We start from the raw sequence: 27,416 nt of genomic DNA, 5'->3' as shown, positions 1-27,416 counted from the left end.
TTGGTAACTTTTTGGGGAATTTCTGCTTCTATCTACAGTAATAGCCCAGTAGTGCAGAGCTGATAGGAAAGAGGGGAGGAAGAGCGAAGGAGCAGCAAAGGGCGACAGGTTGGACTCAAACCCGGGCTGCTGCATTTAAGCTTTATGGCATATGCTCACTGCTCAACCAGTAGGCTGAAGTGGCACTGTGGGGGCTGGTTATTGAAAGCAGGAGGAAAACACTACATGTTAAAAAAAGACAAACAAAGACCCAAATATCACAACTGTGGCCTCTGTTGTCATCATTAGGTTTGTCTAACTAAGCCAATGTTCACATTTACTGAACTTTTGCTACAAATCAACTGAAACCATGTCAAATAAAACCAAGCAGCAACTTCTGGAGCTGAAACATGAAGCCAAGGCTAAAGTGCCAAAAACAAAAATTCCTCTGTGTTGTTCACTGCTGACAACCCATGTTAAAATACCCAACTTCATAGTACTAAAAACATGTTAACAACCTAGCATAAATTGGTTGAGGCCTCTATAAAGACTTTCCCCCCTATATAACAACTTTACAGATGTTGATGTTTTAAATTAGGGATGTTAAACTCGTTTTACATTGTGGGCCACATACAGCCCAGCTTGAGCTTATGTGTGCCAGACCAGTGAAACTCCCCTTTCTGTTAGTGTAAAGTTTAATTACACATTTAATCCTTGACATATCGCAACATAAGAAAAACAAGTGTGATTTTGACAGTACATCTCAGGTTTTCTTTGTGATAAAGAAATGCTGCTGCAGTAGTAAATGAAAGTCTTTATGCTTAAATATGGAAATATGGAAAATTAGAGAAAAACTTCCGGTAAGTCATTGCAGAGACTGTTCTGTAATTACAAAACAGGAACTTTTTGTTAATTCAAAGAAATGGACAAAATGGCAAAACCAAAAAATAATCATGCAATCATTCTATTTTGATGGAATCAGGCGGAAGTTTAAGACTCGTTGTTTGGGCTTCAGTTTTGTTGAGCAAAATCTTCTAATTTTAAAATCTTTCATTAAGCTGAAACACAAGCTGTCTGTGCTCGAATGTTCCACCAGCTTCCTTGATTACCTCTTCAGGCTTTGTGAACATATCAGAACAGGCATATTTCAAATACGCTTAACCTAATAATAGTTTTGCAATGGCACAGGCATCCAGCCACAGCTTCACCAGCTCCAGCATCTGTTGTTGTAATTTCAGTTTAACATAGCGAGGTTTAAATGATTTAATACACTGCAAACACCAGGTTTATTTGTCTATTTGTGACTCATAAAAACACACAACCCCCTCCCCTGCAGTGATCAATCTTTTTGGTTAAAGAGTAGGTATGATGTCAGTCTGTTGAGATTTTCCTTGGTTGACTACAGTCTAGATGTTTTCCCTGCTGGTCAGAGGACTTGTCTTTTGTAGGGTGACTGGTACATGACAAGGATCAAACCACACATCACAGTGCAGCAGAGAGCAGTATGGCCTTTAGGTCAGTTATGTCTCTCCAAGCATCTAAGGACTCTTTCTGTGACCAGCTGAGAGTCACTGATATCTACAGGAGAGCCAGTCAGACAGAACAAAGCAGAGCATCGACTGCAGAGACACTGTGGGGATATCCCCATTTCCTCATAACCTATATAAAGAGCTTCTCTGTTGCCTCTGGAACTGAATGTAGCCAAACCGTTGAAGGATCAAATCCCAACAGAACTTCTTTTTTCTTTTTTTGTGCTGCTGTAAACCAGAATCACCTCATCTCACCTCATCAGATTCACTTAACTGCTGCACAGCCAACGCTTACCTTGGTGGATATTAGCACAGGCATAATGATGTCAAAGTGCCATGCCTGTGTCATAAATATAAATTGATTCACCTTTGACTCTATCCATCCAAATATTGTCTGAACTCGTTCACTTTCATTTCCGAGTCTGGCTTTAAGTTTTTAACACAGCCTCAGATAAAAGGTTTGTTCAAGGTCTCGCTGCAATGTCAAATCACCTCTGAATATGTAATGAATAACACTGTGCGTGTAGCACATTACACCAACAGCCTTCAGGTTTGTGCCAGTATGTACGAATCAGTGTAAATGTAACATTACTGTAAGTGTCAATCACATCTACCTTCACCGATTCTCTTTCTTGCCCTGACTCTGATACAACACGCAGCATAAATTCTGTACCAATTATCAGCAGAGGCTTATCTGATCTTGGCATAAATACTGGAAAACAGGAGACAGCTAACTGATTACGTCTATAAGTTAAATGTGCATACCAGCATCTCTAAGCTAACTATGAATAAACTTGTATAAGACCAAAATAAAATGCCTTGGGTTCAATGCTTGTCTCCAGGAACACCCCCCCCCCAAAAAAAAAAAACAAACCCCAAACCAAAAACGGTCTAGTCCAGGGGTAGGGAGCTCCAGGCCTCGAGAGATGGTGTCCTGCAGGTTTTAGATGTGTCCTTGATCCAACACAACTGATTTAAATGGCTAAATTAGCTCCTCAACATGTCTTGACTAAAACCTGCAGGACACTGGCTCTCGAGGACTAACGTTCCCTACCCCTGGTGTAGTCTATATGACCATAAACCACATTTTTACACCTTGGATGTAAATTTCTCTGCAAAACTTACACAGACAAGGTCAGACATTGTCAATTTGCAGATTCTGAGGTGTTTTATGCTAATTGTTTATCAATATTTGAGTGCAGTTCCTCCTGTTTCAAGTCTTAGCTTTTCATTTGAAGTCTCAGCAGGTAACTAAATACTTCCCCAAACACTGAAGACACTTAAACTTCACTATTAAACATAATAGTTAAACTATTAACTAAAACTATATATTAACAACCTAATAAAAGAACCTTCTCCGCCAGCTCACCTTTGCCTTTTCAAAGTCAAGGTCCTTGCCAATGGTGGTGAGTAGCCTGCACAGGCACTCCAAGGACTCCTCATCGTGGTTCTTGAGCAGCTTGACCACACAGTCATGCATAATGGCCTCTGTCAACATCTTGAGCTTGAAAAGCTCGCCGATGAACTTGATGTTGCCGATTGAACGCCGCCGGGCCTTGTCCTTTGCTTCCTCAAGCTCCTCCTGAAGCCGCTCACGCTCAGTCACCTAAAGAAAACAAGGAAACATCAAAGTTTAAAAATCTTATCTTGCCAGGAATGGAATATAGTCCAAATAAAATCCAAAGTAATACTTCTGAAGTCACAGATGACATACCGATGCAGCAGAGTCCAGCTCTTTCTGTTTCCTCTCAAACACCACATCGTCCACCTTGTCTTTCTCAAACTCCTTCTGGCAGCGATTTAGCAGCAGCTTGCGAAAGTTCACTGTGGTGTTGGGTTTGTCTGTCATCTGCACTCTGAGCTGTACGCGAACAAAGTTTGTAGTAAAGAGAAATTAGAGAAAAGACAACATCCCTAAGAATCTTTTAAGACTCAAGTTAGACCAAAACAACTGAAGTAGTTTTCATGTTATACTAAAGAAAAAGAATTTATACAAAAGCACACCAAAGCACACCCTTTTAGATGTAAAAAGTCATTTTAAACCCATTTTTATTTATATGCAATATTTACAATACTAACAATATAATAGCATAGTATAATAGTAACTTAGAATGAATATACCTACGGTATAATTTAAAGCATAACACAACCACAGCTCTGCGTCTTAATCGAGACAGTGATTGGCTTACCGTGGCGAGGCAGCGGCACATGTTTCCATAAGCCACGGAGAAGCTGGGCTCATCGATGGCCTTCTCGAAGACCAGGTCGATGACGCCTTTGAGTCTCTCCTCTGTGTCGATGGTCAGGTCTGTTACCTGCTTCATCAACTGGTTGAACTTCTGAGGCGTCAGCTTGTTCAAGATGCTCCGTACTTTCCTGAAGAGCTCCTGTAGGGAAGCCATCACGCAATCATAAATAGAACTTAATAACTCAGCTTATCAATCAGACACTGTATATTGAGTGAGTTCATTTAGTGGTAGGTTTAATTATTTAGGCGGCTAATTTTTGCTGTATTCTTTTATGTTATTTTGTGTGTTTTGCTGTCTGTGTATGGTATATTTGGCCCTGCCTGTGTTTTCTGAATCTCTGGATCCTCTGCGAGGCCCTCTCTCTTCAGGCCAGGCTTCCAGGCATTCTCTGCTTTTTTTAGCTGAACATCATCATTCACCACCACGTTCATGATGATCTTCCTGGGTGGAGGCCGTCGTTGCCCAATGCTCATTATCTGTGAATATAATGAAAGAAATCAAGAGAGAGTTAACATTGCTAATGACATGACTTAATTACATAAAAAATAATAAAAATAATAGGAAATAGGAAAAACAATAGGACACAAACAACACGACTACCAGGAGGCACTCATTGAAGTATAAATTATTCCAGCTCTGTTTAAATAGACTGCAGTGTGTCGGTGGCTACAAACCACCCAAGTATTTTCCGTGACTCTCTTTTGCATTTTTTCATTCATTTGATTGTGATTGACTTGCCAGTGGAAGTTCCTCCCATTGTTATTTTGAAAGTTCAAATGCACCTGACCAGCTAGCCCTACCACTTCCTGAATCGTGTTTTCCGTGCTGGCTAGCTTCTTGGCCAGGTTGCTATTGTGGCGATCCTCAGCTGCTTTTCCAGAGAGGATCTTATCCTGCAATCGGATGGACTCAAACACAACTAGTGACAGTTAATAGAGGACCCACAGCAGGTGGAGAGCTGGTTCCTGCCAATTATATCTCAAGATAGTGAAGTTGGAATGTATCGAGGAATGGGAGACTCATGGGAGAGGCATCTGATTATAATGCATACTGCACTGAATCCCCACAGTAGCGGCTGAGGTTTTGTTTGCATATATACTTGTGCGTAGGCATGTTAAGCTTATATTCTGCCATTGTCATGTATTAACGTGCTAAATCAAATTACAGTCTATTACACTTCGTTTAAGAGATATTACCATTGTACTAATCAATAAATAGATATATCAATAAATCAATAAATAACACTGATTTAACACCGTACTATAATTACTAAATTTAATTACTATAATTTAAGAATTATTAATTTATCACAAAGTAATGGAGAAATAAAATATTTGCAACTAAGAAAATAAAAAACATTGTCAAATATATTATATAGATTCTAAAATATTGTATTCTTTTAACTTCTCAACATCCAGTTAACTGACAAACCACTCAGTTAGGTTACATTTTAGCCACATGCTCAACATCCATAGTTTACTTGAAGATGTTAACCTTTCTTATCGAGTCTCATACAGTGGGGCAAAAAAGTATTTAGTCAGCCACCGATTGTGCAAGTTCCCCCACCTAAAATGATGACAGAGGTCAGTAATTTGCACCAGAGGTACACTTCAACTGTGAGAGACAGAATGTGAAAAAAAAATCCATGAATCCACATGGTAGGATTTGTAAAGAATTTATTCGTAAATCAGGGTGGAAAATAAGTATTTGGTCAATAACAAAAATACAACTCAATACTTTGTAACATAACCTTTGTTGGCAATAACAGAGGTCAAACGTTTACTATAGGTCTTTACCAGGTTTGCACACACAGTAGCTGGTATTTTGGCCCATTCCTCCATGCAGATCTTCTCGGGAGCAGTGATGTTTTGGGGCTGTCGCCGAGCAACACGGACTTTCAACTCCCGCCACAGATTTTCTATGGGGTTGAGGTCTGGAGACTGGCTAGGCCACTCCAGGACTTTCAAATGCTTCTTACGGAGCCACTCCTTTGTTGCCCGGGCGGTGTGTTTTGGATCATTGTCATGTTGGAAGACCCAGCCTCGTTTCATCTTCAAAGTTCTCACTGATGGAAGGAGGTTTTGGCTCAAAATCTCACGATACATGGCCCCATTCATTCTGTCCTTAACACGGATCAGTCGTCCTGTCCCCTTGGCAGAAAAACAGCCCCATAGCATGATGTTTCCACCCCCATGCTTCACAGTAGGTATGGTGTTCTTGGGATGCAACTCAGTATTCTTCGTCCTCCAAACACGACGAGTTGAGTTTATACCAAAAAGTTCTACTTTGGTTTCATCTGACCACATGACATTCTCCCAATCCTCTGCTGTATCATCCATGTGCTCTCTGGCAAACTTCAGACGGGCCTGGACATGCACTGGCTTCAGCAGCGGAACACGTCTGGCACTGCGGGATTTGATTCCCTGCCGTTGTAGTGTGTTACTGATGGTGACCTTTGTTACTTTGGTCCCAGCTCTCTGCAGGTCATTCACCAGGTCCCCCCGTGTGGTTCTGGGATCTTTGCTCACCGTTCTCATGATCATTTTGACCCCACGGGATGAGATCTTGCGTGGAGCCCCAGATCGAGGGAGATTATCAGTGGTCTTGTATGTCTTCCATTTTCTGATGATTGCTCCCACAGTTGATTTTTTTCACACCAAGCTGCTTGCCTATTGTAGATTCACTCTTCCCAGTCTGGTGCAGGTCTACAATACTTTTCCTGGTGTCCTTCGAAAGCTCTTTGGTCTTGGCCATGGCGGAGTTTGGAGTCTGACTGTTTGAGGCTGTGGACAGGTGTCTTTTATACAGATGATGAGTTCAAACAGGTGCCATTCATACAGGTAACGAGTGGGGGACAGAAAAGCGTCTTACAGAAGACGTTACAGGTCTGTGAGACCAGAGATTTTCCTTGTTTGAGGTGACCAAATACTTATTTCCCACCCTGATTTACGAATAAATTCTTTACAAATCCTACCATGTGGATTCATGGATTTTTTTTTTTCACATTCTGTCTCTCACAGTTGAAGTGTACCTCTGGTGCAAATTACTGACCTCTGTCATCATTTTAAGTGGGGGAACTTGCACAATCGGTGGCTGACTAAATACTTTTTTGCCCCACTGTATATTGATCTTGTAGCTATAGGGTTTCCGTTTTAAGATTTCCATTGTGGATACAAAACCCTGCCCTTAAGCAAATCTCTCATGGTGCAGTGAACGTTAACACAGAATGCAGACAAACGTGGGTGCAACCCAAACCTGTAAGAAACACTGTATTAACCCTATGGATTATTAATAGGGGCACACTTGATTAGCTTAATTCAGTCTTGACAAGTGTACAACTAACTGTGTTACACTGTACACTGGAGTAGAAGCAGTGTGAGTAAGATTTTATGAATGACTGTGGCAGCTTGTGCGAGTACATGTGTGACTCACCGCAGAGCTTCGTCCTCCAGACATCTGTCTCCCAAAATCTGCGAAAGCAGGTGTGAAATCGGGTCCTCTGGAAATCACCCTGGAATCCACCGCTCGAGACGGCAGCTTGTTTTGGTTCATCTGCATGAAACATAACATACACAAAGACATACATAAACACACAAGGTAACCCTAACAGCAGGGGGAGCAGTGATACCCTGGTAATCTGGTAATATTGGCAACAGGGCAAGATGAGCCTAATAAGCGTGTGTGAGTGTGTTTGTGTGTGGAAGGATGAATTTCTAACCCGGTAGTCACTTTTAAAGGTGGCCTCCAATAAATGACAGTCATACTACATTATCAGTCTATTGTTTATATGTTCTTCTAGCACCGGTAATAAATTATGCTCGGCTTGTTCTGCGGGCCGTACAGTAAGAAAAGTCAGAACCAGATGTGGAAGGGGAGGACAGAAGAAAGGAACGCAGGAGAGAGCGAGATAGTTGTGGGGGAGGAGAGAAGAACAAATCCAGCTCTTTGTCTTTCAGCTGTCCTTGACTTCCTCTTGACTCTTTTCCAGTGAGATTTCACTTTCTCCCACAGAGAAAATGAGACTTTGGGATTGTACCAATCAACTGTTCGCCGGCCTGGTTGTTCTTTTTTGAGAGATGGGGGAGGGGCATGTGCTCTTGACACTGCCAAGTGTGACATAATAGCAATGTGATTTTAATCAAAACAGCATTTCTGCAGGCCATATGCTCCACCCATACATATGTGTGGATCGGAGCAACAAACTAAAACAACGTCTATTGTCGCCTGTTGACATGTGGTTGAAAAAATCCTTTTCATCCATTTCACAAAAAAAGGTTGATTTGAAACTAATGCTACAATTAATGATTGTTTTCAGCACCATTATTTTTTAATCTTTTAAAAAAAATGGCATTATGAATAATGCCCAGAGCCTGCTGTGATTTCTGTGTTTTAAGTCTGTTCTTTTTTCCTCGACCAACAGTCTAAAACCCAAATGACAATAAATGCACAACGCTTTGAACTTCATGTTTGAGAAGCTGAAACCACAAGTATTTTTCAGATCAATGAGATAGAGTGGACTGTTTGGAATTAGTCTACATCATGGAGAACATTTGTTAATACCTTCAGATCAGGGGTCAGCAGCACACCTCTTCCAGCCCCTGCCGTGAGTGCAACTGTGCTTATTTTCAAATACATGCTGCTGGAGACCATCAAGACTCGTCATTCACTGGTGTAAGCTATTTAAACTCCAGTCTTTTGGATTTTTGCTGCAGTCCTTTGGTGACTTTGAAGGGAGCAGAACCACATCATATTGCATTTATTTCCTTCGTACGGTTTATGTGAGTTGCAGATCACCCGAAAGTCCATCGATAGCGAAAGGGACAGCTCTTGCTTCAAGCACTGCCAAAGCGAGAGCTAAATTTAATACACCTCAGGACCACCATGGGCCTCCAGCTACCACACTACAGCCTGCTTTAGGAGGAGAGAAGACCATCCACTCATTTTCTTAGCTCCTCGTCCAAGCAGGGGGATATGACCTGGATAAGTTACCTGTCCATCACAGCGTTAACACAGACAACCACATGCTAACATACGCACTTAATGCGAGTTTAGAAACACCAATCGACCAAGTATATTTCTGGACTGTGTGGGAAGAAAAACCAACACAGGGACTTCATGCAGGCACAAATGCCACACAGCAATGCCCCAACCAACAAGGAGGGTCAAACCAAGAGCCTTCTTACTGTGAAGTGACAATACTAATAATTGCACCATCAAAGTCCTCCAACTAAAACGAGACAATGCTTTTGTTTTGTTTGCTTCTTACTGTTCTGAGGCCTGAAGACTCGCTGAGCACCTTTATAACGCACACATCAATATCCCCTCCTCAGACAAAGATGCCCAAAACCTATCATTTTTTTTGTCACTAAATGATTTAAGTGATAAGAGAGTGGTGATAGATATGGGATTTTAGCTAAATGTCAGCTGAAGTCTGGTAACAAGAAGTCTGGCTCTGGGAATAAATAACAATAATGGAAAAAATAAAGGAGGGGTTTAGCCCAAGATAACAGAGATGGGCCTGTCAAGGCCACATATCTGCAAAAATAAAAAATAAAAACCTGACAACATTTTCAGCAATCTGTTTATCTACACAGATGTCAGGCTGTTTAAAGCTTTATGAATTCTGCAAGACTGCTGGGCTATCTGTAGCTTACCTTGTCCAGCACCACATCGCTGATCGGTGGGAGCCCTTCAGGCTTCTGTATGCAGGCAGGCATGAACTGGAAGCCCAACAGAAACTCTCTGTTATACTGACGTTTCCCACTGGGTTCAGTCAGGTCTGGACAGCCAAGCAGGATTGAAGAGGAAAGTAAAGGGGGAAAAAAAGGATAAACAGATATGAGAAACAGGCAGAAGTGCTGAGCTTTTCATTTAGAGGCAGCTCTAAATATAGAAATATAAAGACAAATATTTTTATTTGTAAATGCAGAACTCCATCCTTTGCTCCCTGGATTTCAGTTTTGCCTTGGGTCATTTGAAAACACTGTTCACACAGACTGAGGTCCTTCTCACCTTCCATGTCTGGAGGAGCTCCGGTGGAGTTCTCCTTGTCTCCAGGGGTGGCTCCGCTGTCGCTGCTCTCCGTCTCCGAGGTGTGGCCTGCTCCGTTCCTGATTGGCTCCAACTCTGCTTCACCATTTTCCTCTGGAGCAGTGGGCTTTCCATCAGCTTCTGGACTGCTACCAGAAGCAGGAGCAGGGGTAGAGGTGAAGGCTGATGGTAGGGGTGCTGGGCTGCTGCTCAGAGGAGCTGACTGCACAGCCTGGTCTCCAGCAGGCTGATCTACTGGCTTAGACTCATCCTATGAGGAGGCAAGATTCCATTAAGGTCCAAGCGTGTTCAAATTAGGGTTAGGGTTACATTTAAACATATATTTTTAAGGTGTAATTATAACGTACTTGCAGGGCACACTTGTACATGAAAGCTTAGCTTTGAAATGGGTATTCACTGATTAAATTAAGGTCTACTTGTTTATTTTCAGGATAGACCAGTATATTAAATCTGTTGAGAGAAGCCGCTGTTCTGCAGCTCTCTCAGAAATTATTTTACAGGTTTTAACTGCCCCCACCCCCCCCAAAAAATACATATTTACTGTAAAATAAACATCTGGAAGTCCCTTACATATTACACACTAAAATGATAGTTCATAAAAAAAGAAAATGTAAAAACTGAAGCACAACATGCTGCTTTTAACAGACTGAAACAAATGGTGACAGAGTTCAAAGACATCCTGCTGGTATCATTTATTTCCCTTTACTCTGTCCCCACAGTCATTTAACTAGAATTTGAATAGCCCAGTGCTTTTAGCAGTCCTCATCGTGGAGACTCAGACGCCATCTATGCACATAAACAGCACAACAGGAAACACCGAACTTCCTCTGAGTAATACAGCAGAACAATTAAAATACAAATACAGTCTACCATCAACTCAACTATAATACTTGTATTATAATATAAATTCCCATCGGTTATTATATAAGGATGTAACCTTTTTACTTTTGGCTGATGTATGGGAAAAGCTTGTTTAGTAAACAACCCGCTGTATTCTTCACCTTTCTTTTGGCTAGTTATGCAGTCTTAGGGAATAACAGCACATTTCACCCAGACAATATATCTCATTTCATTAGTGTGATTGCTGCATGCAGAACCCAAACAACATTAAGCGGTTCAGCTGAACTTGGCCAAGGTATGCATGCAGTGTGACTGCTATTCATGAGAATGGGACTCATATGCTTTAACAGCTACCTTCATCAAAGTTTACAAATCTAGAACAAGGTGTGTCACCAATTCTAAAAATTGCCTAAAATCAACCTCACCGTGCTCTTAAAAAACCTTGGCCATGAAAGAAAAGGAGCAAGGGTGCCAGACAAAAGTTTAGATGTAGAAACAAACTGAAGCGTACTCAGACAGCTTAGTGCAGTGTGAGCACAGCCCAGCAGGTGGCAGGGGAAGGGAAAACAACAATGCTAGGACATGGTACAAGACAGCTACACACAGGGTATAACCTTCATCAGAGACCTAAAAAAAATTCAAATCAAACAATGCCAAAGGTGTGGAGATATTTTCTGAAACACCACTTATACATGGCATGGAAACACCACTCTGAAACACCACAAAAATTTTAGTCAGTGTAAAGGGTTTCCTCTTTTTCCCCCCCTCTTTTACTCTTTGTGTTTAAGATAAGATAAGATAATCTTTATTAGTCCCACATGTGGGAAATTTGTTTGTCTCCTAGTGTGCTTTGTGTATACGATACTAATGTATCTGTTACTAAACCTTCTATTTTTACATATAAACTTCTGGCTTCCAGCACTGAGATGAGCTGAGAACAGAAACACATAATGAACTTTTTTAGGCTTATTTATTATCTACACTCCTAAGGTTTTATGTTTAAAACCTCTCTGTGTGACTTTTTGTTTTTTTGCATAAAACGGCTCAAAACCTGTTCAGCATAGACTAAAAATAAGCCATTTAAAGCCCTTTATTTGTTGGCCAGTATTTGGCGGTGTTAGAACTCCGCCACAGCAACAAGCCTGTGCAAAACCATAAAAGAAAGGAAACGAGAGTGGAACGGAGATGGTTTTACATGCAGTGGACTGGCTGAGCAGTGGAGATGATGGATAACTCCTTGCTGACGATAACAACACCCCAAAGTCATTTATGTCTGCTTCCCTAACCACACATGTGGAAACATTTTCCACTTGAACTTTTGCCCAAATTGTGCCTTTCCTCCTCTCTCCCTCTCACATTCCTGTAACACTTTGCAGGACTACTCCTAAATGAATTAAGACAAAATAAAAACTATTTCGGAGAAAAAAAAATATCACAGTATCTCAAAAAATTATCGATTGTTTATTCGTCCACAGACTATAAGCCACTTCTCTCCAGAGGCTAATAAAAAAGAATCTACAATTTGATGTCAAGCTCAATACCTAGGTTTTCTTTCCTCTCTTCATCCTGAATTATGAGTTAAGAGGCCAACTTCTTACCTCATCCACATTTTGAGGTGCATCTCCAGTAGAGGTCCCTTCATTTGGTTTTCTCCAGGTCTTTGGTATTGCAGAAGCAGTCTGATTAACTACAGGGAAACAGAAACGCAGGAACTTAAGATCACTTGCAGCCAGTCAGTAAACAAGCAAGTCATGAGGGATTTAAAAGGTAAATTTGATTTAGTAAGAATGATGGCAAGAAAAGCATCTTTTTACTCAAGTTACAAACCCATTATGTTTTATCAAACTATCAATCAATGCTCCATTTCAGACAGTTTTTACTACTGTCTCTATGATTTCAATGAGAGGAGTTGTCCTTAATATGGCTCTAACCTTCAGTTTGAATATTTTGACAACCAGAAGAAAACTGAGTTAAAGGGAGACGGGTTAAATTTGCTTATTTCAGCTAAAGGTCTGCATCCAGATCCAGTTAAAACAAACAAAATTCATAGAGAGAAATGAAAATAAAAAGTCGACATTCAGTGGGTGCAATGCCGAGACATGACCCTCAGTTTATTCAGCCACTCAAAATGAATGAAGATTTCATAAAAAGCCCGTGTTCGCTACCAAACAAGTAGAAACAAGAAAGTGTAAAAAATATTTCCTCTAATTTCCATGACTTGACTTCCTTTCCTTTTCCTGTGTTATGTTTTGTTTGATTGTGGACTACTGAGGATCAGCTATTTTAGCACAGTGTTTGAAAAGAGATCATCTGCAAAAACGTGCCTTATGGATGTGCCCAACAGGACCACTTAATTCAGCTATTTATGTATAACATCATAAAATAGTAATGGACTCATAAAACAGCCACTCATTGGCTTGTCACTGCCACTTAGTTTATAGCACGCTTTTAAAATGCCACATGCAATCAAGAACTTAAACGAACTCAGTACCCGTAATAGGACTCTTCCTGGTGAGTGCTTGTTGCTGGGACTCTGTTTTGCTGTCAGTAACACCAACGTGTGCCTCTGCCCCTCCTCTAGAGATGAGGTCTTTAGTGTCTAAGGACTTGCTCAGCTCATCAGCCTCCGCTGTGGCCTGCACTAGAGGCGGAAGGCCAGGAGGGAGCATAACTGGCAGAGTTGGGACGGGGCTTGAGGTCAGGGTGACTGGCACCACAGCCACAGGTGCCATAGGGGAGAGCGTAGCAGCAATGGGCACCTCTGGCCTCACATCAGAGGGCAACGTTTGAGAGGAGGAGAGCTCTCCGTAAGCAGGAGCAGATGCCTGGGGCTGGAGAGAAGGCTCATGAGCTTGAGTGTCCAGCTCAGTCCCAGAGTCTGCAAGGCCGTTCAAAGCCTTGGGAGCCAGCGATGGAGAGGCAGCTAAAGTTCGTGGGGCATCTAAAAGAGGCTTGTCTGTGTTGGGCATCTGAGGTGGTGCCGAAGAGGGCTTGCTCTCCCCAGCAGAGGAGGAGGCGCTGTGAGAAGATGCTGAAGTAGTGGACTCCCTGGCTGAGGGACGTTCACTAGTGTTGGCGACTGCAACTGGGAGAGTGACGGGGCGTGCCAGAGAAGCAGTGAAGGGAAGCTCGGGCTCGGGAGCAGGAGAGGGCTCAGATGCAGGAGTGTTGGCCTCCAGTCTCTCCAAGGGAGCGTCAGGCTGCACAAGCCCAGGTGAGGAAGACTTCTGGGCAACTGGCTCCAATTTTGGCAAGTCATCTAAGAGGAGGAAGGAAAATGATTTCAGAATGCAGTTAGCAAAGCTCAAGGTTTTTCCAATCAGAATCATGTATTAACACGCCTTTGTGTTAAAACATTACCAAATAAATAAATTAAAAAACAAACCAGAGCAACCAAAGTTCAACCATTTGCACAAGATATTGTTAACAGAGAAATTCCCGTGAAAGCTTGTCAAATCTTACAGGTATTTACAGGAAGAGCAGGAGGCACTGTTAATTCAATACTCATTTGAATGTGAAATGAAAGTGAAAGCACTCAATCTGCAATGTCAAAGTGATCTTTAAAATATCTGAAAATCACCAAAAGAAATACAGCTAGAGGGAAACACTGGTTGCTGTTATGGATGGAACAGTAAAATCATTGATTCATCAATTACATTACTTTAGTATTTTTTGAGCACCTAATGGCATGTTTTTACCATATGTACATACCTATAGTTACATATGCATGTATGTATTATGTAATGTAATAGGATTGGGCCCCTATGTGTTGGGGAGTTTTAGATGACATTTAAGGACAAAAGAAGCGTTCGGGGCAGACCTGGCCCTGGTTTGGTGTCTGAAGCCACAGCTGTCAACGGCTGCTGTGGCTGCTGGGGCTGTTGAGACTGTTGGGACTGTGGTGGTTGTGGTGACTCCAACGTGTAGCTTCCAGGATGGGTTTGCTGTTGCGGAGGAGGCTGAGGCTGCGACTGCTGCTGCTGCTGCTCCGGAGTCTGGCTGCTGCTCGGCTGCTGCGATTTGAGGTAGAAAATGTGAGGATAATGAGGGTGCGGCCATAAAAACTAGCAACACAGAAAACCAGAAAGAGAGGCACAAAGATGCAGGCAAGCACGCACACAAACAAATAAACAAGCCCAAATGCAGAATTAAGCAAAAATAAGGAGTCCAACGAGGTAGAATAAGAGGAGAGATGAAAGACAAGACAGGAGAAACAGAAAGACGGAGAATGAGGGATGCGAGAGGAAGGGCAGGAGGAGAGGAGAAGATCAGGACGATGCGGAATTAAAGCACAGCGAAAAGGGGGTAGATGCATTAAAAATGAAATTGGGAGGGGGCACAAAAAGACAGAGAAAAAGAGGAAAGACACTGTTAACATCCACAGAAGGACACAGGGAGGAAGAAGTCCTAACATCCCTCTCAGAATTCAGAATCCAGGGAATCTGTCTCATTTGGGCTTTTCTTTTTTATCATTTATTAAAATGTGTCAATAGCATTAGAACACTAGATTTTCCATATAAAACAAGGGCTACTTTTCATTTTTTATAAAGCAGCAGTATGAGTAGTCGGCGATGTAAAGATCAGGAATGAGTACCAACACATTTCCATATTTATCTAAGCACGATGCCAAACAAATTCAATTTTTTATTTTGTTTGTTTGTGCAAGAATAGATTGAACAGAGTTAGTAGAATCTGCAACCTGAGTGGATTCTGAGGAAGGAGTAGGAGTATAAAGAAATTACATATGCAATCTACTGTAAAAGGTAGTGAATGAACAGAAACAGTGAAAGGAAGAAAAGCAGGTGTAAGATTAACAAGAGCTGTTAAACAAGATTACAACAAACTTACTTATTGCTATGAGACTATCACATGCAGAGTGATATTTACAAGTTATGAACCACCTCCATATCTACACATACTGTATGTGGCATTTAATAATAATCTAACTTGGTTATTATCTTTATGTGAGCTTTTGAGCTTTTATGCTCCCAGAAACAGGCTAAGAAACCAAGGGAATGAACATAATGAATGTGCAAAGATTTACTTTTAAATATTGGCCCTGATTAAAATACAACAGGCATGTAACATTCTAGGCTGAAAGCCCTCATTAATTTCTTATGATAGGGCAAGATGGCTGAATAAACTGATCCTGTCTGACACACACAGTGGCAGAGAGGAGATTAGAGCAGAGAGCTCACACTGCAACCAAGGAATATGAAACCTTCCACCTCTCTAAATACTTCTACGTAACTACTGCAGGTGAGAGGTGAGTGAGGGTATTCCAGAGTAAGCCATACCTGTGGTGGGGTTGGTGTAGAGGAGGGGGGGCCGACAGGAGGCGTTGAATTCCTGCTCCCTGAACCCCCTGCCATGATCTCCTCTGTGATATCCTTGCCACCCTGATTGGGGTCACGGATACGGATCTGGGAGGACAATGGCACAAAAGAAGAAGAAGAAAAAAAAAATCAGACCTTACTAAAGCGCTCAAGTCTTACAGCAATCCTGCATCAGCAGTAGTGATGTATTTTATCAGCTAAGAAAGGAAGGAATCAGACTTGGAGGGAATCTCACACTCAAATTGGCTGTAAATGATGATATAATGACCAGCTTTTAATTCAACAAATACACGTATGTTGTACACGCTAGAAAAATTGTTATATCGGTAATATCTGGTACTTTTCAACATAATTCTCGCTGGACAAGTCAACCATCAAAAGTTGGGTGAACTGAACTTCTACACAAACACACGAGAGACGAGGGAAACTAAGGCTACGTTCACACTGCAGGTCTTAATGCTCAATTCCAATTTTTTGATCAAATCCAATTTTTTGTCTGCTTGTTCACACTACGAATAAAATGTGACAGCAAACGCGCTCTAGTGTGAACCCTCAAAGCAGCCCGCATGCGCAAAAGAAGACGTCACACAAGGCGCTCTGTTTAGACCCAGACCAAACAGTATTGTTTGACTGATGGCCTTAATATAAAGACTTGTTTCGGACTTTACGTTTCCCAATTTGCTTTAAGTTATAAAGTTATTTTGTTATTTACATATGGCCTAATAATTATCCTTATTGCTGTTTTAGAGAGGAGCGGTGCTTCAAAGGATAGTTGCAGATTACTGTCAGAATCTGCAGATTATACAGTACAAATAAAATGGTCACGTTTCTCCAACGTTGTCTTCCCAACAGTTTCACTGACATCTACACGGGACGGCCAGGAAGCGCTTGCGATGTCTTATTGGGCGCTTCTCCAGCACTGATAATTGGCATCTGTCTTGTGTCGGTGACGTAAAAGACGGATTTAATGCGACTTGACCGTTCACACAGCAGTCGCTTTCTGAAACATCAGATGTGTATCCGATTCAGTACCGCATATGAAAGTGACCCAGATCGGATTTGAAAATATCGGATTTGTGCCGTTCACACTGTCGTACCATGATCGGGTATGGGTCGCATAGGGTCAAAAAAGTCAGATTTGATGCGCTTTCGCCTGCAGTGTGAACATAGCCTAAGAAACAGTGAGGAGTTCCTTTCCAACTTTCCACCATGAAGAGAAAACACACCTTCTTTACATATAGGAATGAATGAATTACCTTAATTACCTTAAATTAAAACACAATTAAGTAGGAACAGTAGACCAAAAGGACACAACTACTTGCTTAGGGATAGAAGTGTTTCCTTAATAAAAAATAAAAAAAATACCCAGGCTTAGGACCAGTATGGAGTCAACCTGAAAATCCAAGTGATATGGTATTTACAGTGCCACGAGAAAGTATCCAGCCTCTTTCAGATTCCTTAATCTTTTGCAAATGATGATTTAATTGATTAAGAGGAAAAAAGGTATGCAAATCTACCATTAGTTTTTCATGTAGGGCTAGGTAGGTTTGGACAGTTTTTCCCCTTAATGAATGAAATTATCATTTAAAAACAGCAACTCTCCAGCATGAAAAGGCACAAATTAAAAAGTCCCTTTAATGTGTGACTTCTTTTGTGTGGCTTCCTCTTGTTTTGTGTATATTCCTCTTGTTTTTATTTGTTCCTGTTGTCTTACTATTTGTATTTCCTGCACAGTTTGTGTGAGTCCCCACAATTTCACTGTACATGTAAAATGACATTAAAAGGCTATTTGATTCTATTCTATGAAGAGGAAGTATTTAGTCTAGTTATCTTTGTCTAATATTAAAACTTGCTTGATGATCTGAAACCTTTAAGTGTGACATGTGCAAAAAACTAAGAAATCAGAAAGGGGGCATATACGATTTCACAGCACTCTATCCTCGGCGTGCCTCCCTTCCGCTACTTTACAGGATACAACGCGAGCTAATGTCATAGCTAGGGGCCAGCCAACGTCAACAAATGACCAGTTTCCAGCCCCAGAGACAAAAAATGAAGCATATCCAGCTGACAAAGAGACAAATAAATGCCACTGTAAGCATACCTAAAGGAAACAGTGTTTAGTCAAACTACAGCCTTGTCACCAGAGTGTTTTGGCCAACGCCCACCTATACAAAAGTGCGCAACAGGATGCTGATTCCAGTTTACTTAAAAGTTATAGGTGTCATTACTAACAAAGGTTTTGTAAAAGTTATACAAAATATCTTTAATATTTAAGTAAAGGATGCCCACTGAATTATGCCAGATTATTGAAGTAGTCTGTCATCTCTTTATTTGTGATAGACAATGTATCTTCTTCAAAGGCTTTGAACGAAAATCATGCAGGTGAATAAAAAAAAAGAAAAACAATTTCAGCCTTGGTTGGAATAATTTTCACTGTGAAATCGTTGAAATTCTTATTTTTATGTTGTGTGAACTGACTTAGAGGTGAAATTTGTCCCAAAAAAAAGAAAAAGAAATAAGTATTGTGTCAACTTTTCCCTTTAAAAAAATTACAGAATTAATAGGATACTCACTGTTTTCTTCTCACGCTTGGTTGGTGGAGGTTGCTGTGGTGTAGGCACTATGATAGGGGGTGACGGGGGGTAAACAGACTGTCCTGGGAAGTAGGGTGGACCAGCTGTGGGAACGGGAGCAGGGACAGAGGGTGAGACAGGTGGGTGGTACCTGAGGGGATCTGAATGAATTTGCAAGAAAAGACAAACAAGAACAGAAGAAAGGACATCTTAGTTAAACCTTACAGTCACAGCACTGTAGGCACACAAGAGAGTTAGTGAGTGTTTGTGCTACTCTGTCATTAACTGAGATTTTATGGGTACAGGACTACCACTGCATGTGTATGTGTTGCATTAGTGACTCACGATATGGGGCTGGGTACTCCCCTGGACCTGGTCCAGGATAGAAGGTGCCAGACCCTGGGGGCTGTACAGAATACTGTTGAGGAGGTCCCACGTAGGGTGTACTGGGGCGGTACTGTATAGAGGACAAAAGAGAGAGACAACCAATGAAAACAAGACATGTACTGACCGGTTTAGTCTTTTATTTTTTGGGTCCTTTTTCGTTTTTATTTTTAGCATTTGTGGGAGTTTTTATGGGTTTTAATGGTCCTTTTGATGATCCTTTGAATAATCCACTGAATTCTGTCTAGACCAGTTTATTATGATCTTTTAGGGTTGTTCAGAGGACACGCAAAATATTTGTGCATAACACAAAAGGCAATGCTGCTGCTGGTGCGCAAACTTTATACATCTAATGTGGAGCTATGAGTATAGCTGATACTCTGCTAAAGACATAAAGACCTAGCATGTGGTTTTACTCTTAGATGCTAGTGGAATAATTCTGCATGAATTAAACTGCACAGTTCATAAATAATTCTCATTTATGTTACACTAGAGCGTGTAGTAATCCTCTTGTTCATTCTCTGTCTGAAATAAACTATTTTCCCTCCCTTTCAGATTACTTTTGGCCCACTTCTTTTCTCATTGGCTGCCATTTTCAAACAGAAGATTTCAACAGCAGGTGGGAGGGGCTTCTCTATTTTAAGCCAGAACTTTTTGGAACAGTTTGAAGCTTGGGCTTTTGGCTCTCATACCTGAAAATTTGCATTCACCGAACTTGTTATTTGAAACTTTGGGTACTTTTTATATAAGCACCCACTACTGTTATAGTATAACCATCCATTGAGTTTTACACTTCTGACTCTGTGTCATGGGGGCAGCAGTCTAACCAGAGATGCCTTCAGGTGGATACAAAGGCATTCCCAAACTAACTGACAAATACATCCTATCTCGTGTGCTCTCGGTCAGCTCAAAGATCTTCTCCCGCATGGATGTGCCAGAAAAACACCCTGAAAACAACTTCAGCAGCTGCTTTCAATGCAAAGGAGTAACTGCCCTACTCTGTGGAAGAGACCACATACACTTGAGAGGAGGTTACTTCTATTCGAGAGATCTCTTTCTTAACCACTACAGACTAGCACAGCTCAATTTCTTGGTACATGACAGTGTAAATATATATGACAGAAAATAACAAAAAGCACACTAGGGCCACTTAAAGCAATTGTTAATGTAATCAAAAACTTTAATCTTAAATATGACCATTCATTTTTATTGCTGGGTGCTGTCTAAAATGTTTTCCTGACACTTTAAGTTTGAATAATTAAATATACAGCCACCATAAAACTGGATGAGGTTGGCACAAAGAATGGAAACAGCAGACAAACAACTAGCCTAGCTGTTTCCAAACAAAACATTTTAACACCACCTCTGAAGTGCTCTAATTTACATATTATATATCATTTGAATTCTTATCGGAGTTTCAAATTAAAATAACACAGAAAAGTTGATTTTAATACTCTTGGTGGAAACTTTCCGATACATGTTTTTGCTGAAAAGTAAAAATAAATGTAAGGCCCAATCAGAGTTGAAGAATGGTATTGATAAATAGATAGAGCAACTATTTTAGTAGTCTTAATTGTACCTATAATAGTGACTTCTTTACCTGTGGGATGTAGTACTGTGCAGCCTGGGGGGAAGGGAAAGGCATGGGTGCCATGGTCATCATTATTGGTTGATTAGTGGGGTAGACGGCTGCCGTGGGAGCTTGTGAGCCAGGCCGTATCGAGGGCGTGTTCGTCGGGATGGTGGGCCTTGCAGGCTGCATTTGAGTCCTCTGAAAAAACTGAAGATAACAAGGCAGAAAAAATAGAGAGAGAAACAGCAGAAGACATTGAATACTACCCCAGATACAAAGTCTCATTTCAGCAGTCTGTCATGCTTTTTCTAAACTACAAGCAAGTAGACTTTTAGACCTTTACTCCAGATTTGGTTTTTATCAGCAGCTTAAAAAAGGCCAGTGACCACAACTTTCCCTGAAAGCAATGCTGCAGACAGTTCAGACTGTTTCATTAGACCCACTCTGAAAGTCAAAAACACTTTTATGTCACTTTTCCTCCAAAAATAACCAATAATCTCTTCCTTGAATTATTTACTAAACATCTCTCTGAAGTTTGGATTACATATTTTAGCTGGCAAGAAATGTGATGAATCAGATGAATATTTACATAGTGGCACCAGTCTGAATTTAGCTCACTTTACACACTCAAGTCCTTAATTTTTCATCCTGCCACAAACATCTAACCAGCAGCCTTAAAAGCACGATTAAGTCATTCAAACAGAGATGACATTTGAGTTAAAAAAAAAAAATGCCCACAGCACAGAACTGCAATCATCCGACTCGGTCAAACCTCATGTGTACATTGCTGTCGTGATCCCGGGCAGCTTCACAATGTTTCTATTGTTAAAGTGTCCGACATGGTCACGATTGAGGTGGTGGATCATTTGGTTTAGGTCAGATCTCTTGACTCAGATCAAAATTGAGTCAAGAGACTGCTGTCATATCTTTCTCATTACAAAATTTTGTTCTAGCAATTCAGAGTGAAAAAACTAATCAAGGCACAGATGCATTAAAAGAAACAAAGATTGTTTTCTCTGTGCTTTATTTCAGTTCTGTTGTGTATGCTACTGTCTTTACACCACTTCCATTCATGAATGTAACACAATCAGGGTTAAAATATGATTTTAATCACAATTCTGGTGATTTTCCTGTTTGGGAATGATGGAACCTCTTTAAATCCATCAAGCAGTCATGATGTTTCTCCTGTCAATAATATATCCTGTTGCCATTTGCTACCAAGATGAATGGGATAGATTAAACTATTTACTATAAACATTGGTGTGTTAATACATTGTTTTGAGTCAAACTTCCGGATATTTTATCCGTCCCTTGTTGCCTTTTTTAATCACAGTTTTATTTGGGATTTATACACAGATGGAGATTTTCTGTGGTATGAATATTAGTAAGATCACGGTATAGCTGGATAAGCAACCTGGAGGCGAGAGATAAAACTGTTCCTCTTTTGACTGCTCATATTACAGGTTTCCTCAGTATATCATCTGCCTCCATCCCACCCCAAACCTTGCATCCTCTTCTATCTCGTCAACCCACTACATCCAAAAACCTCTGTGGACTTGGTGGCAGCGTCACCATCTCCAAACCATACATCATAGCAGGTCTCAATACTGTCGTGTAAAACTTCACTTTCACTCTTGCTGCAATCCTCCTGCCAGAAATCACAAGACCAGAGATAGACCTGGTTATGGTTTCCTGGAGAAGGCCCTAAAAACTTTAAAGGAAAGCAAAAGTTTCCAGTTTTTTTTACCTGGAATGTACAACTAGAAAAAAGTAAAAGCTCAGACTTTTAAGAGCCCTTAACTATGGTTTTTGTTTTGGCCAATCTCGCAGCTGTACAGAATGTGCGACACAGGCCACTGACCTGCTCGTCATGCAGAAATATGGTCTTTTCTGGTGTGTCAAAGAGAACAGAAAAACAAAACAAAAACATACAATACTCACAGTCACTCCAGCTACAGTGGCTTTTCAAATACATGTCACAATCACTTAAAAGTTAAACATCAGAGAGGGTCTGTATTTGATTAGCCCAATGAATTTAATATGCTGAAACTTTGTGTGCTGGGCCTGAAGAAAGACCACCACCAACAGCTGTGACCGACTTCCAAATAAGCGGGACTCAAGCTGGGAATACCCAACCACAGTCACAGAGTGCCTCAGTGAAGAACAGAATGGAGAGCAGAATAAACAATGCTGTAAAACAGTCTAAAAATATCCAGGAGGGAAATCACCTTTAACATAATAAATCAACTTCAATGGCTTTATTGTAAATAGCTCTGTGAAAATCTGGGAAATTACCGGAAAAGTCATTATCAGTCTCTGCTGGCAAAGCAAGAGAACGAGACAGAGACAAAAAAATTCAGAACATTATTAACACAAAGGAGCTTTGTCACTTAAAAACAGGCTTAAAACAATCACTAAAACAACTCCCCCAACAAGACTGTAACCATATATACATAAATTAGTCACCTATATAACATAAAACATATTTCCAAGGCAGCAAACACATTTCTTTTCACAAAGGACAAAAAATTATCTAAAAGAACAAATACTTGGGAGGGAATATACAGTTTCTCTCTAATTGTGCATGCTGTTCATTTAACTGTGCAAGGTGATAGAGGATGAGTAATGAATGGGGAGAAAACTAAAAAATTATAAACTGAAAATTCCACTAATGATCCTCCACGGGATAAAAGACAGGACATAGGGGAAAAAATGATGATGAAAGTCCACCGTACTAAGAGTACACTGCAGTGAAGATGAAGGGGTGTATAGGGTAAAAAGTCAGGAGGGATGGGATTATTTGAGCATGATCCTCGTCATGCCATGCAGGTCTGCAGAGACTTTAGACAAAGAGGTAAATTACCTGGATGGGCCTGAATCCTCCCTTGGGTATTGAAAGCAGGAAAAAAAGAGAAAAGCCAATAGGAGACCATACTGGTGAGATTTAAGCGGCCACACACATCAACAGAAAGCTGTCCCATTACTTCTATCTAAATGACACAGTACCTGGTTCGGAATCGCTTTGGCAATATATATAACTAATATATATAAAATAATCTCAGAAAATGTGATGGGTAATAATTGGGCAGTAGAGCAGGAAAGACTCAAAAGTCACAGTCAAAATGTCAGATCGGTATTTCACTTGTTGCCATGTGGCACCCAATGTAACATGCACATAACTATTATTTAAACATGCATTTTTAGAAAGGGTTTCTTTGCCAATTGGGATGATTAAACCCTCGTGACAATGAAGTGGGACTTCTCTGCACCAGAGGGATCTCACTGTCACCTGAATCACTGGCTCAGCAAGAGGAGGGAGTGTTACGGGCTGCATGAACGATGAGTTTCAGACACATGTCTATATTATGGAGCAGATGGGCTTCATTTCAGTCCCCTGACCTTCATATGTTACTAGAATTGCCACCAGAGTTTAGGTGAAACCCAGGCAACAACCTCCTGGGATGAAATACGAAAACAAAGCAAAACTACCAAAAACAGCAGGCTTCACCTCAGCTAATTCAAATCACTAATCACATATGTACATGTTAAACAATGACAACGATAATTATAACAGTTCTGGTGTTAATTATAGATGCAAAACAACACGTTTCACAGTTAGAAAATGTACTCATCCTTGCAGATGATTTGCCTCGCAGTGGTTTGGTCCATTCCCTACCATTCCTTAATTCATTTAGTTTGCAAAGAAATAAACATAAAGCACATGATGTGTATGACAATGTTCTTTTCTTCTAGCCATTAATATTTTTTTTTTTTTTGCATTTCATTAACTTCATGGTTTAATTTTTTTTGCTTCAATGCAGCTACCACATAGTTAAGTAGCAGCCACTCGAATTAGTCCCCTAATACATATTTTTGACCAGTTTGTTTGGCATTTTTTTCCAATATGGTTTGTATCAGTAATTGTGCTATTTAGCACTAATTAGCAGGTATCTGTGTCTGGAGAATGCAGTCGTACATTCAATAGATTCACCTTGCTAACAAAGTCCTTCTAATAATAGCGTTTCTCGCCACTGCTGTCCCTCTGGAGAATTCTCCCACAGACTTTACTTCAGGAGTACTGCGTCTCTCTCTTAACAGAACTACTTTACTGTGATACTTCTATTTTTAACATATTGCTAAAACCAACTCCTCAAACTCAAAAGAAAATGCTGAAAGTGAGTATCTTCATACCATTTAGGGTCACTGGGTTATTTAAACTTACCTAACTTTAGTTTTTAGTCTATAACAAAATATTTGAGTTAACTGAAAAAACTGAAACATTTTTTCAAACTTAGAAAACGAACTAAATTAAAAATATAGAGGAAATGTCCTTAATTTTCATCTTTTGGATTTGGTTTGGTCAAATTTATCAACACAACCAGCCTGAGGAGACTTTGGTGCATGTTTAATGAGATTTAAGATATCTGCATGACAGTGAGTCAACTGCTTTCAAAGTGCTGTCATTATGTCGTATTATCTTTTCTGATTTTCCTAAATCTTGTCCCTGAGAAAAAACCCTTGTATGATGATTTTAAAAAATATATAACTAAAACTAATGAATTTTAAACAAACTCATACTAAAAAAAACTAAACTGAAATGATCAAATTAAATCTGGAGTGTAAGAGAACCCACGCAGGCACAGGGAGAACATAAAAACTCAAAAGTCCACACAGAAAGCTCCCAGGAGCCAATGGATTTAAACCCAGGACCTTCTTGCTATGAGATCAACATGCTTGACAGCTCAAATCTAATAAATAAATAATACAAATAAAACCTTTGATTTTTGAAAATTCAGGTTTACAGAGTCATTTACAGTGAGAAACTCTCAAGCAAACAAATGTTTATTTTAGTGGTAACTAATCTCCAATAACTCTGCTCTTTTGGTTCTCACACATACAGACAGAAGATGTGCTGAAAATCATAACAGCAAGTAAAAATCATGCTTATTTGTAGACAGACTTATCTTCTGACCAAATAAATGTTTGGATCTCTATGCTCACTTTACAGTGCATTGAGTGTGTTTCACTAAAACAATAGCCGTTTTCTCTGTTGGTATAAAAGGCCACTGTTTGTCTCCTCCTTCTTTCCGATTCCACTTCCGTGGTGGCACAAGAAATTTCAGCACCAATTTGTGACAGCCAGAGCGTGCACTTGTTTATGTGTGCGTGCGTCTGTGTTTGTGCCAGTAAACACGCCGGTTCCACTTTGATACCATCCTATTAATAGACTATATGAAATTTGTCTACACTGAAGCAACCAGAAGGTGAGGATGTTACACAGCAAGTGACAGGGGGCACATCTTGTGGACCAGTGGGTGTGAATAACACATCAACCTCATAAACGGGCAGCTGCATGAATCATAGTGGTGTGAATCAACAAACACAAAGATAACAGCAGGCCACATGGATTGAATGTCAGAACCCAGACATGTCTAAGACTCTTAGCATCCACAAGGTAATACACACACAACATCATAAATCCCAAACTGCAAGACATGAACACATCAACATGCCTCCTATTGACTTTGGTTTACACAGTGTCTACAGTCTAACAGGATCCACAGTGTTATTTACACAGGTATCAGCTATCACCACAGGAAGATGGGGCCAATCCACACACAATTTTTCTAGGCTCTTTTCTTGACTGCAGCCTACCTGACCACTACCTTGTCTTAACACTGAAAAAGAAGTTAAAAAAGCAATATCTTGGTATTTATAGTGGGAACGAATTCCAAAAATATGACAGATTTAGCCACATGAGCATGTAATGTTCCCATTTCTGTTTTTAGGAAATATATTCTATCCAAGAGCTTAGGTGGAATATCATAATTGTCCTGTTTGCATTAACAAAACTGGAGAAATGCCTTAAAACTAAGGTAAAGATTATCACAACAATTCTCTACTATGAAATTAGTAATTTGGTGTCAGATTGATGTCTGCTCCAAAGAAGAGCAAGAATTGACATGCACCTCAGATTACCTGTTTGATTAACAAATTAATTTTAAAAAGTAGGCCCATTCAATTTCACTAATAACATAATAAAGTCGTACAACTGCTGTTTAAGGGCACTTGAGTGGAAGAGTGAATACTTTAAACATAATGTGTACTCAATCCAAACTATAAAAACTAAAAAAAAATTGTCTCCCATTCAATTAGAAATAAAATAATGGATACTGAAAGTGTCAAATGAAATGATTCAAAAGAGACACTTGGCTTAGGCCGCAGTCACACGGGCCCACACCCAATCATCTGGCCACCACAGGTCACTATGGAAAAATGTATATTTCCTGACCAATTGCTGAATGGTTGCTGGTGAAACTGGTTACAAAGAGGTATACAGTGCTGTACTGAAGCCCCCCTTGCGGATGCTTTGGTTGCTGGCAGACTGCTGCAGCTGAGCATGGTTTGCGTGGAAGACCCTGACTTGTCTGCAAAGACTCGCCTACTACAGTAAAGCGTAAAACTGAGAACGTTTGCTTTCAAAGTCAAAGCTGAGCTCTCTGGAATGTTTTGACTCAGAACTTTTACCCTGAAGACCAACATTCTCCATTTCCAGTTTTACTACCACTTATTGTTGCTTGGTTATCTAAGGAGCTTGGAAAGAAAGCAACTAGACTTTGTTAAGTTTCTTGAAGACGTTTCACCTCTCATCCCAGAAGCTTCTTCAGTTCTAAAACCAAATGGTGGAGAGTCCCAGGTATTTAAACCCTAGTGGGAGTTGCCCCTTAAGAGGGTCATTGACCTAGTATTGATCATTACCAGCAGAGGTTTCAGGTGAAACCACTGTCAGACCTTGCCTCGCCCTGTCACGTAACATATTGTGATCACCTGATGCAAGACATGAGTGGGCGTTAAGGCAAAACTGCATTGTAGGTGGCAGACAGTTGGTGTGGTAAGCCACC

At 40.5% G+C, this 27,416-nt stretch overlaps 1 protein-coding gene across 26 annotated transcripts in view; it reads right to left on the bottom strand.

The window, feature by feature from the left end:
* Positions 1-27,416, bottom strand: part of eif4g3a (eukaryotic translation initiation factor 4 gamma, 3a) — a 70,732-nt gene that overhangs the window by 18,459 nt on the left and 24,857 nt on the right. For 8 of the 26 annotated variants that reach the window (XM_085274846.1, XM_085274850.1, XM_085274859.1 and 5 more), the window contains 16 exons: positions 23,378-23,398; positions 22,810-22,833; positions 20,542-20,721; positions 18,903-19,014; positions 18,558-18,718; positions 15,946-16,071; positions 14,469-14,712; positions 13,140-13,907; positions 12,247-12,335; positions 9,770-10,058; positions 9,412-9,536; positions 7,190-7,309; positions 4,078-4,233; positions 3,698-3,895; positions 3,223-3,369; positions 2,878-3,114 (listed from right to left, as the gene is read on the bottom strand). In XM_085274846.1, the coding sequence (XP_085130972.1) occupies positions 2,878-3,114; positions 3,223-3,369; positions 3,698-3,895; positions 4,078-4,233; positions 7,190-7,309; positions 9,412-9,536; positions 9,770-10,058; positions 12,247-12,335; positions 13,140-13,907; positions 14,469-14,712; positions 15,946-16,071; positions 18,558-18,718; positions 18,903-19,014; positions 20,542-20,721; positions 22,810-22,833; positions 23,378-23,398 (2,997 nt within the window). The remainder of the gene's footprint in view (positions 1-2,877; positions 3,115-3,222; positions 3,370-3,697; positions 3,896-4,077; positions 4,234-7,189; positions 7,310-9,411; positions 9,537-9,769; positions 10,059-12,246; positions 12,336-13,139; positions 13,908-14,468; positions 14,713-15,945; positions 16,072-18,557; positions 18,719-18,902; positions 19,015-20,541; positions 20,722-22,809; positions 22,834-23,377; positions 23,399-27,416) is intronic. The other 18 variants (XM_085274853.1, XM_085274861.1, XM_085274864.1 and 15 more) reach the window with 9 other exon arrangements.

This window comes from Mchenga conophoros, linkage group LG5, assembly GCF_057382185.1.
Source record: "Mchenga conophoros isolate Kocher_MC1m ecotype Shallow Benthic linkage group LG5, M_conophoros_male_GT1.1, whole genome shotgun sequence".
Taxonomy (NCBI): Eukaryota; Metazoa; Chordata; class Actinopteri; order Cichliformes; family Cichlidae; genus Mchenga; species Mchenga conophoros.
This window is presented reverse-complemented; position numbering and strand designations above follow the sequence as displayed.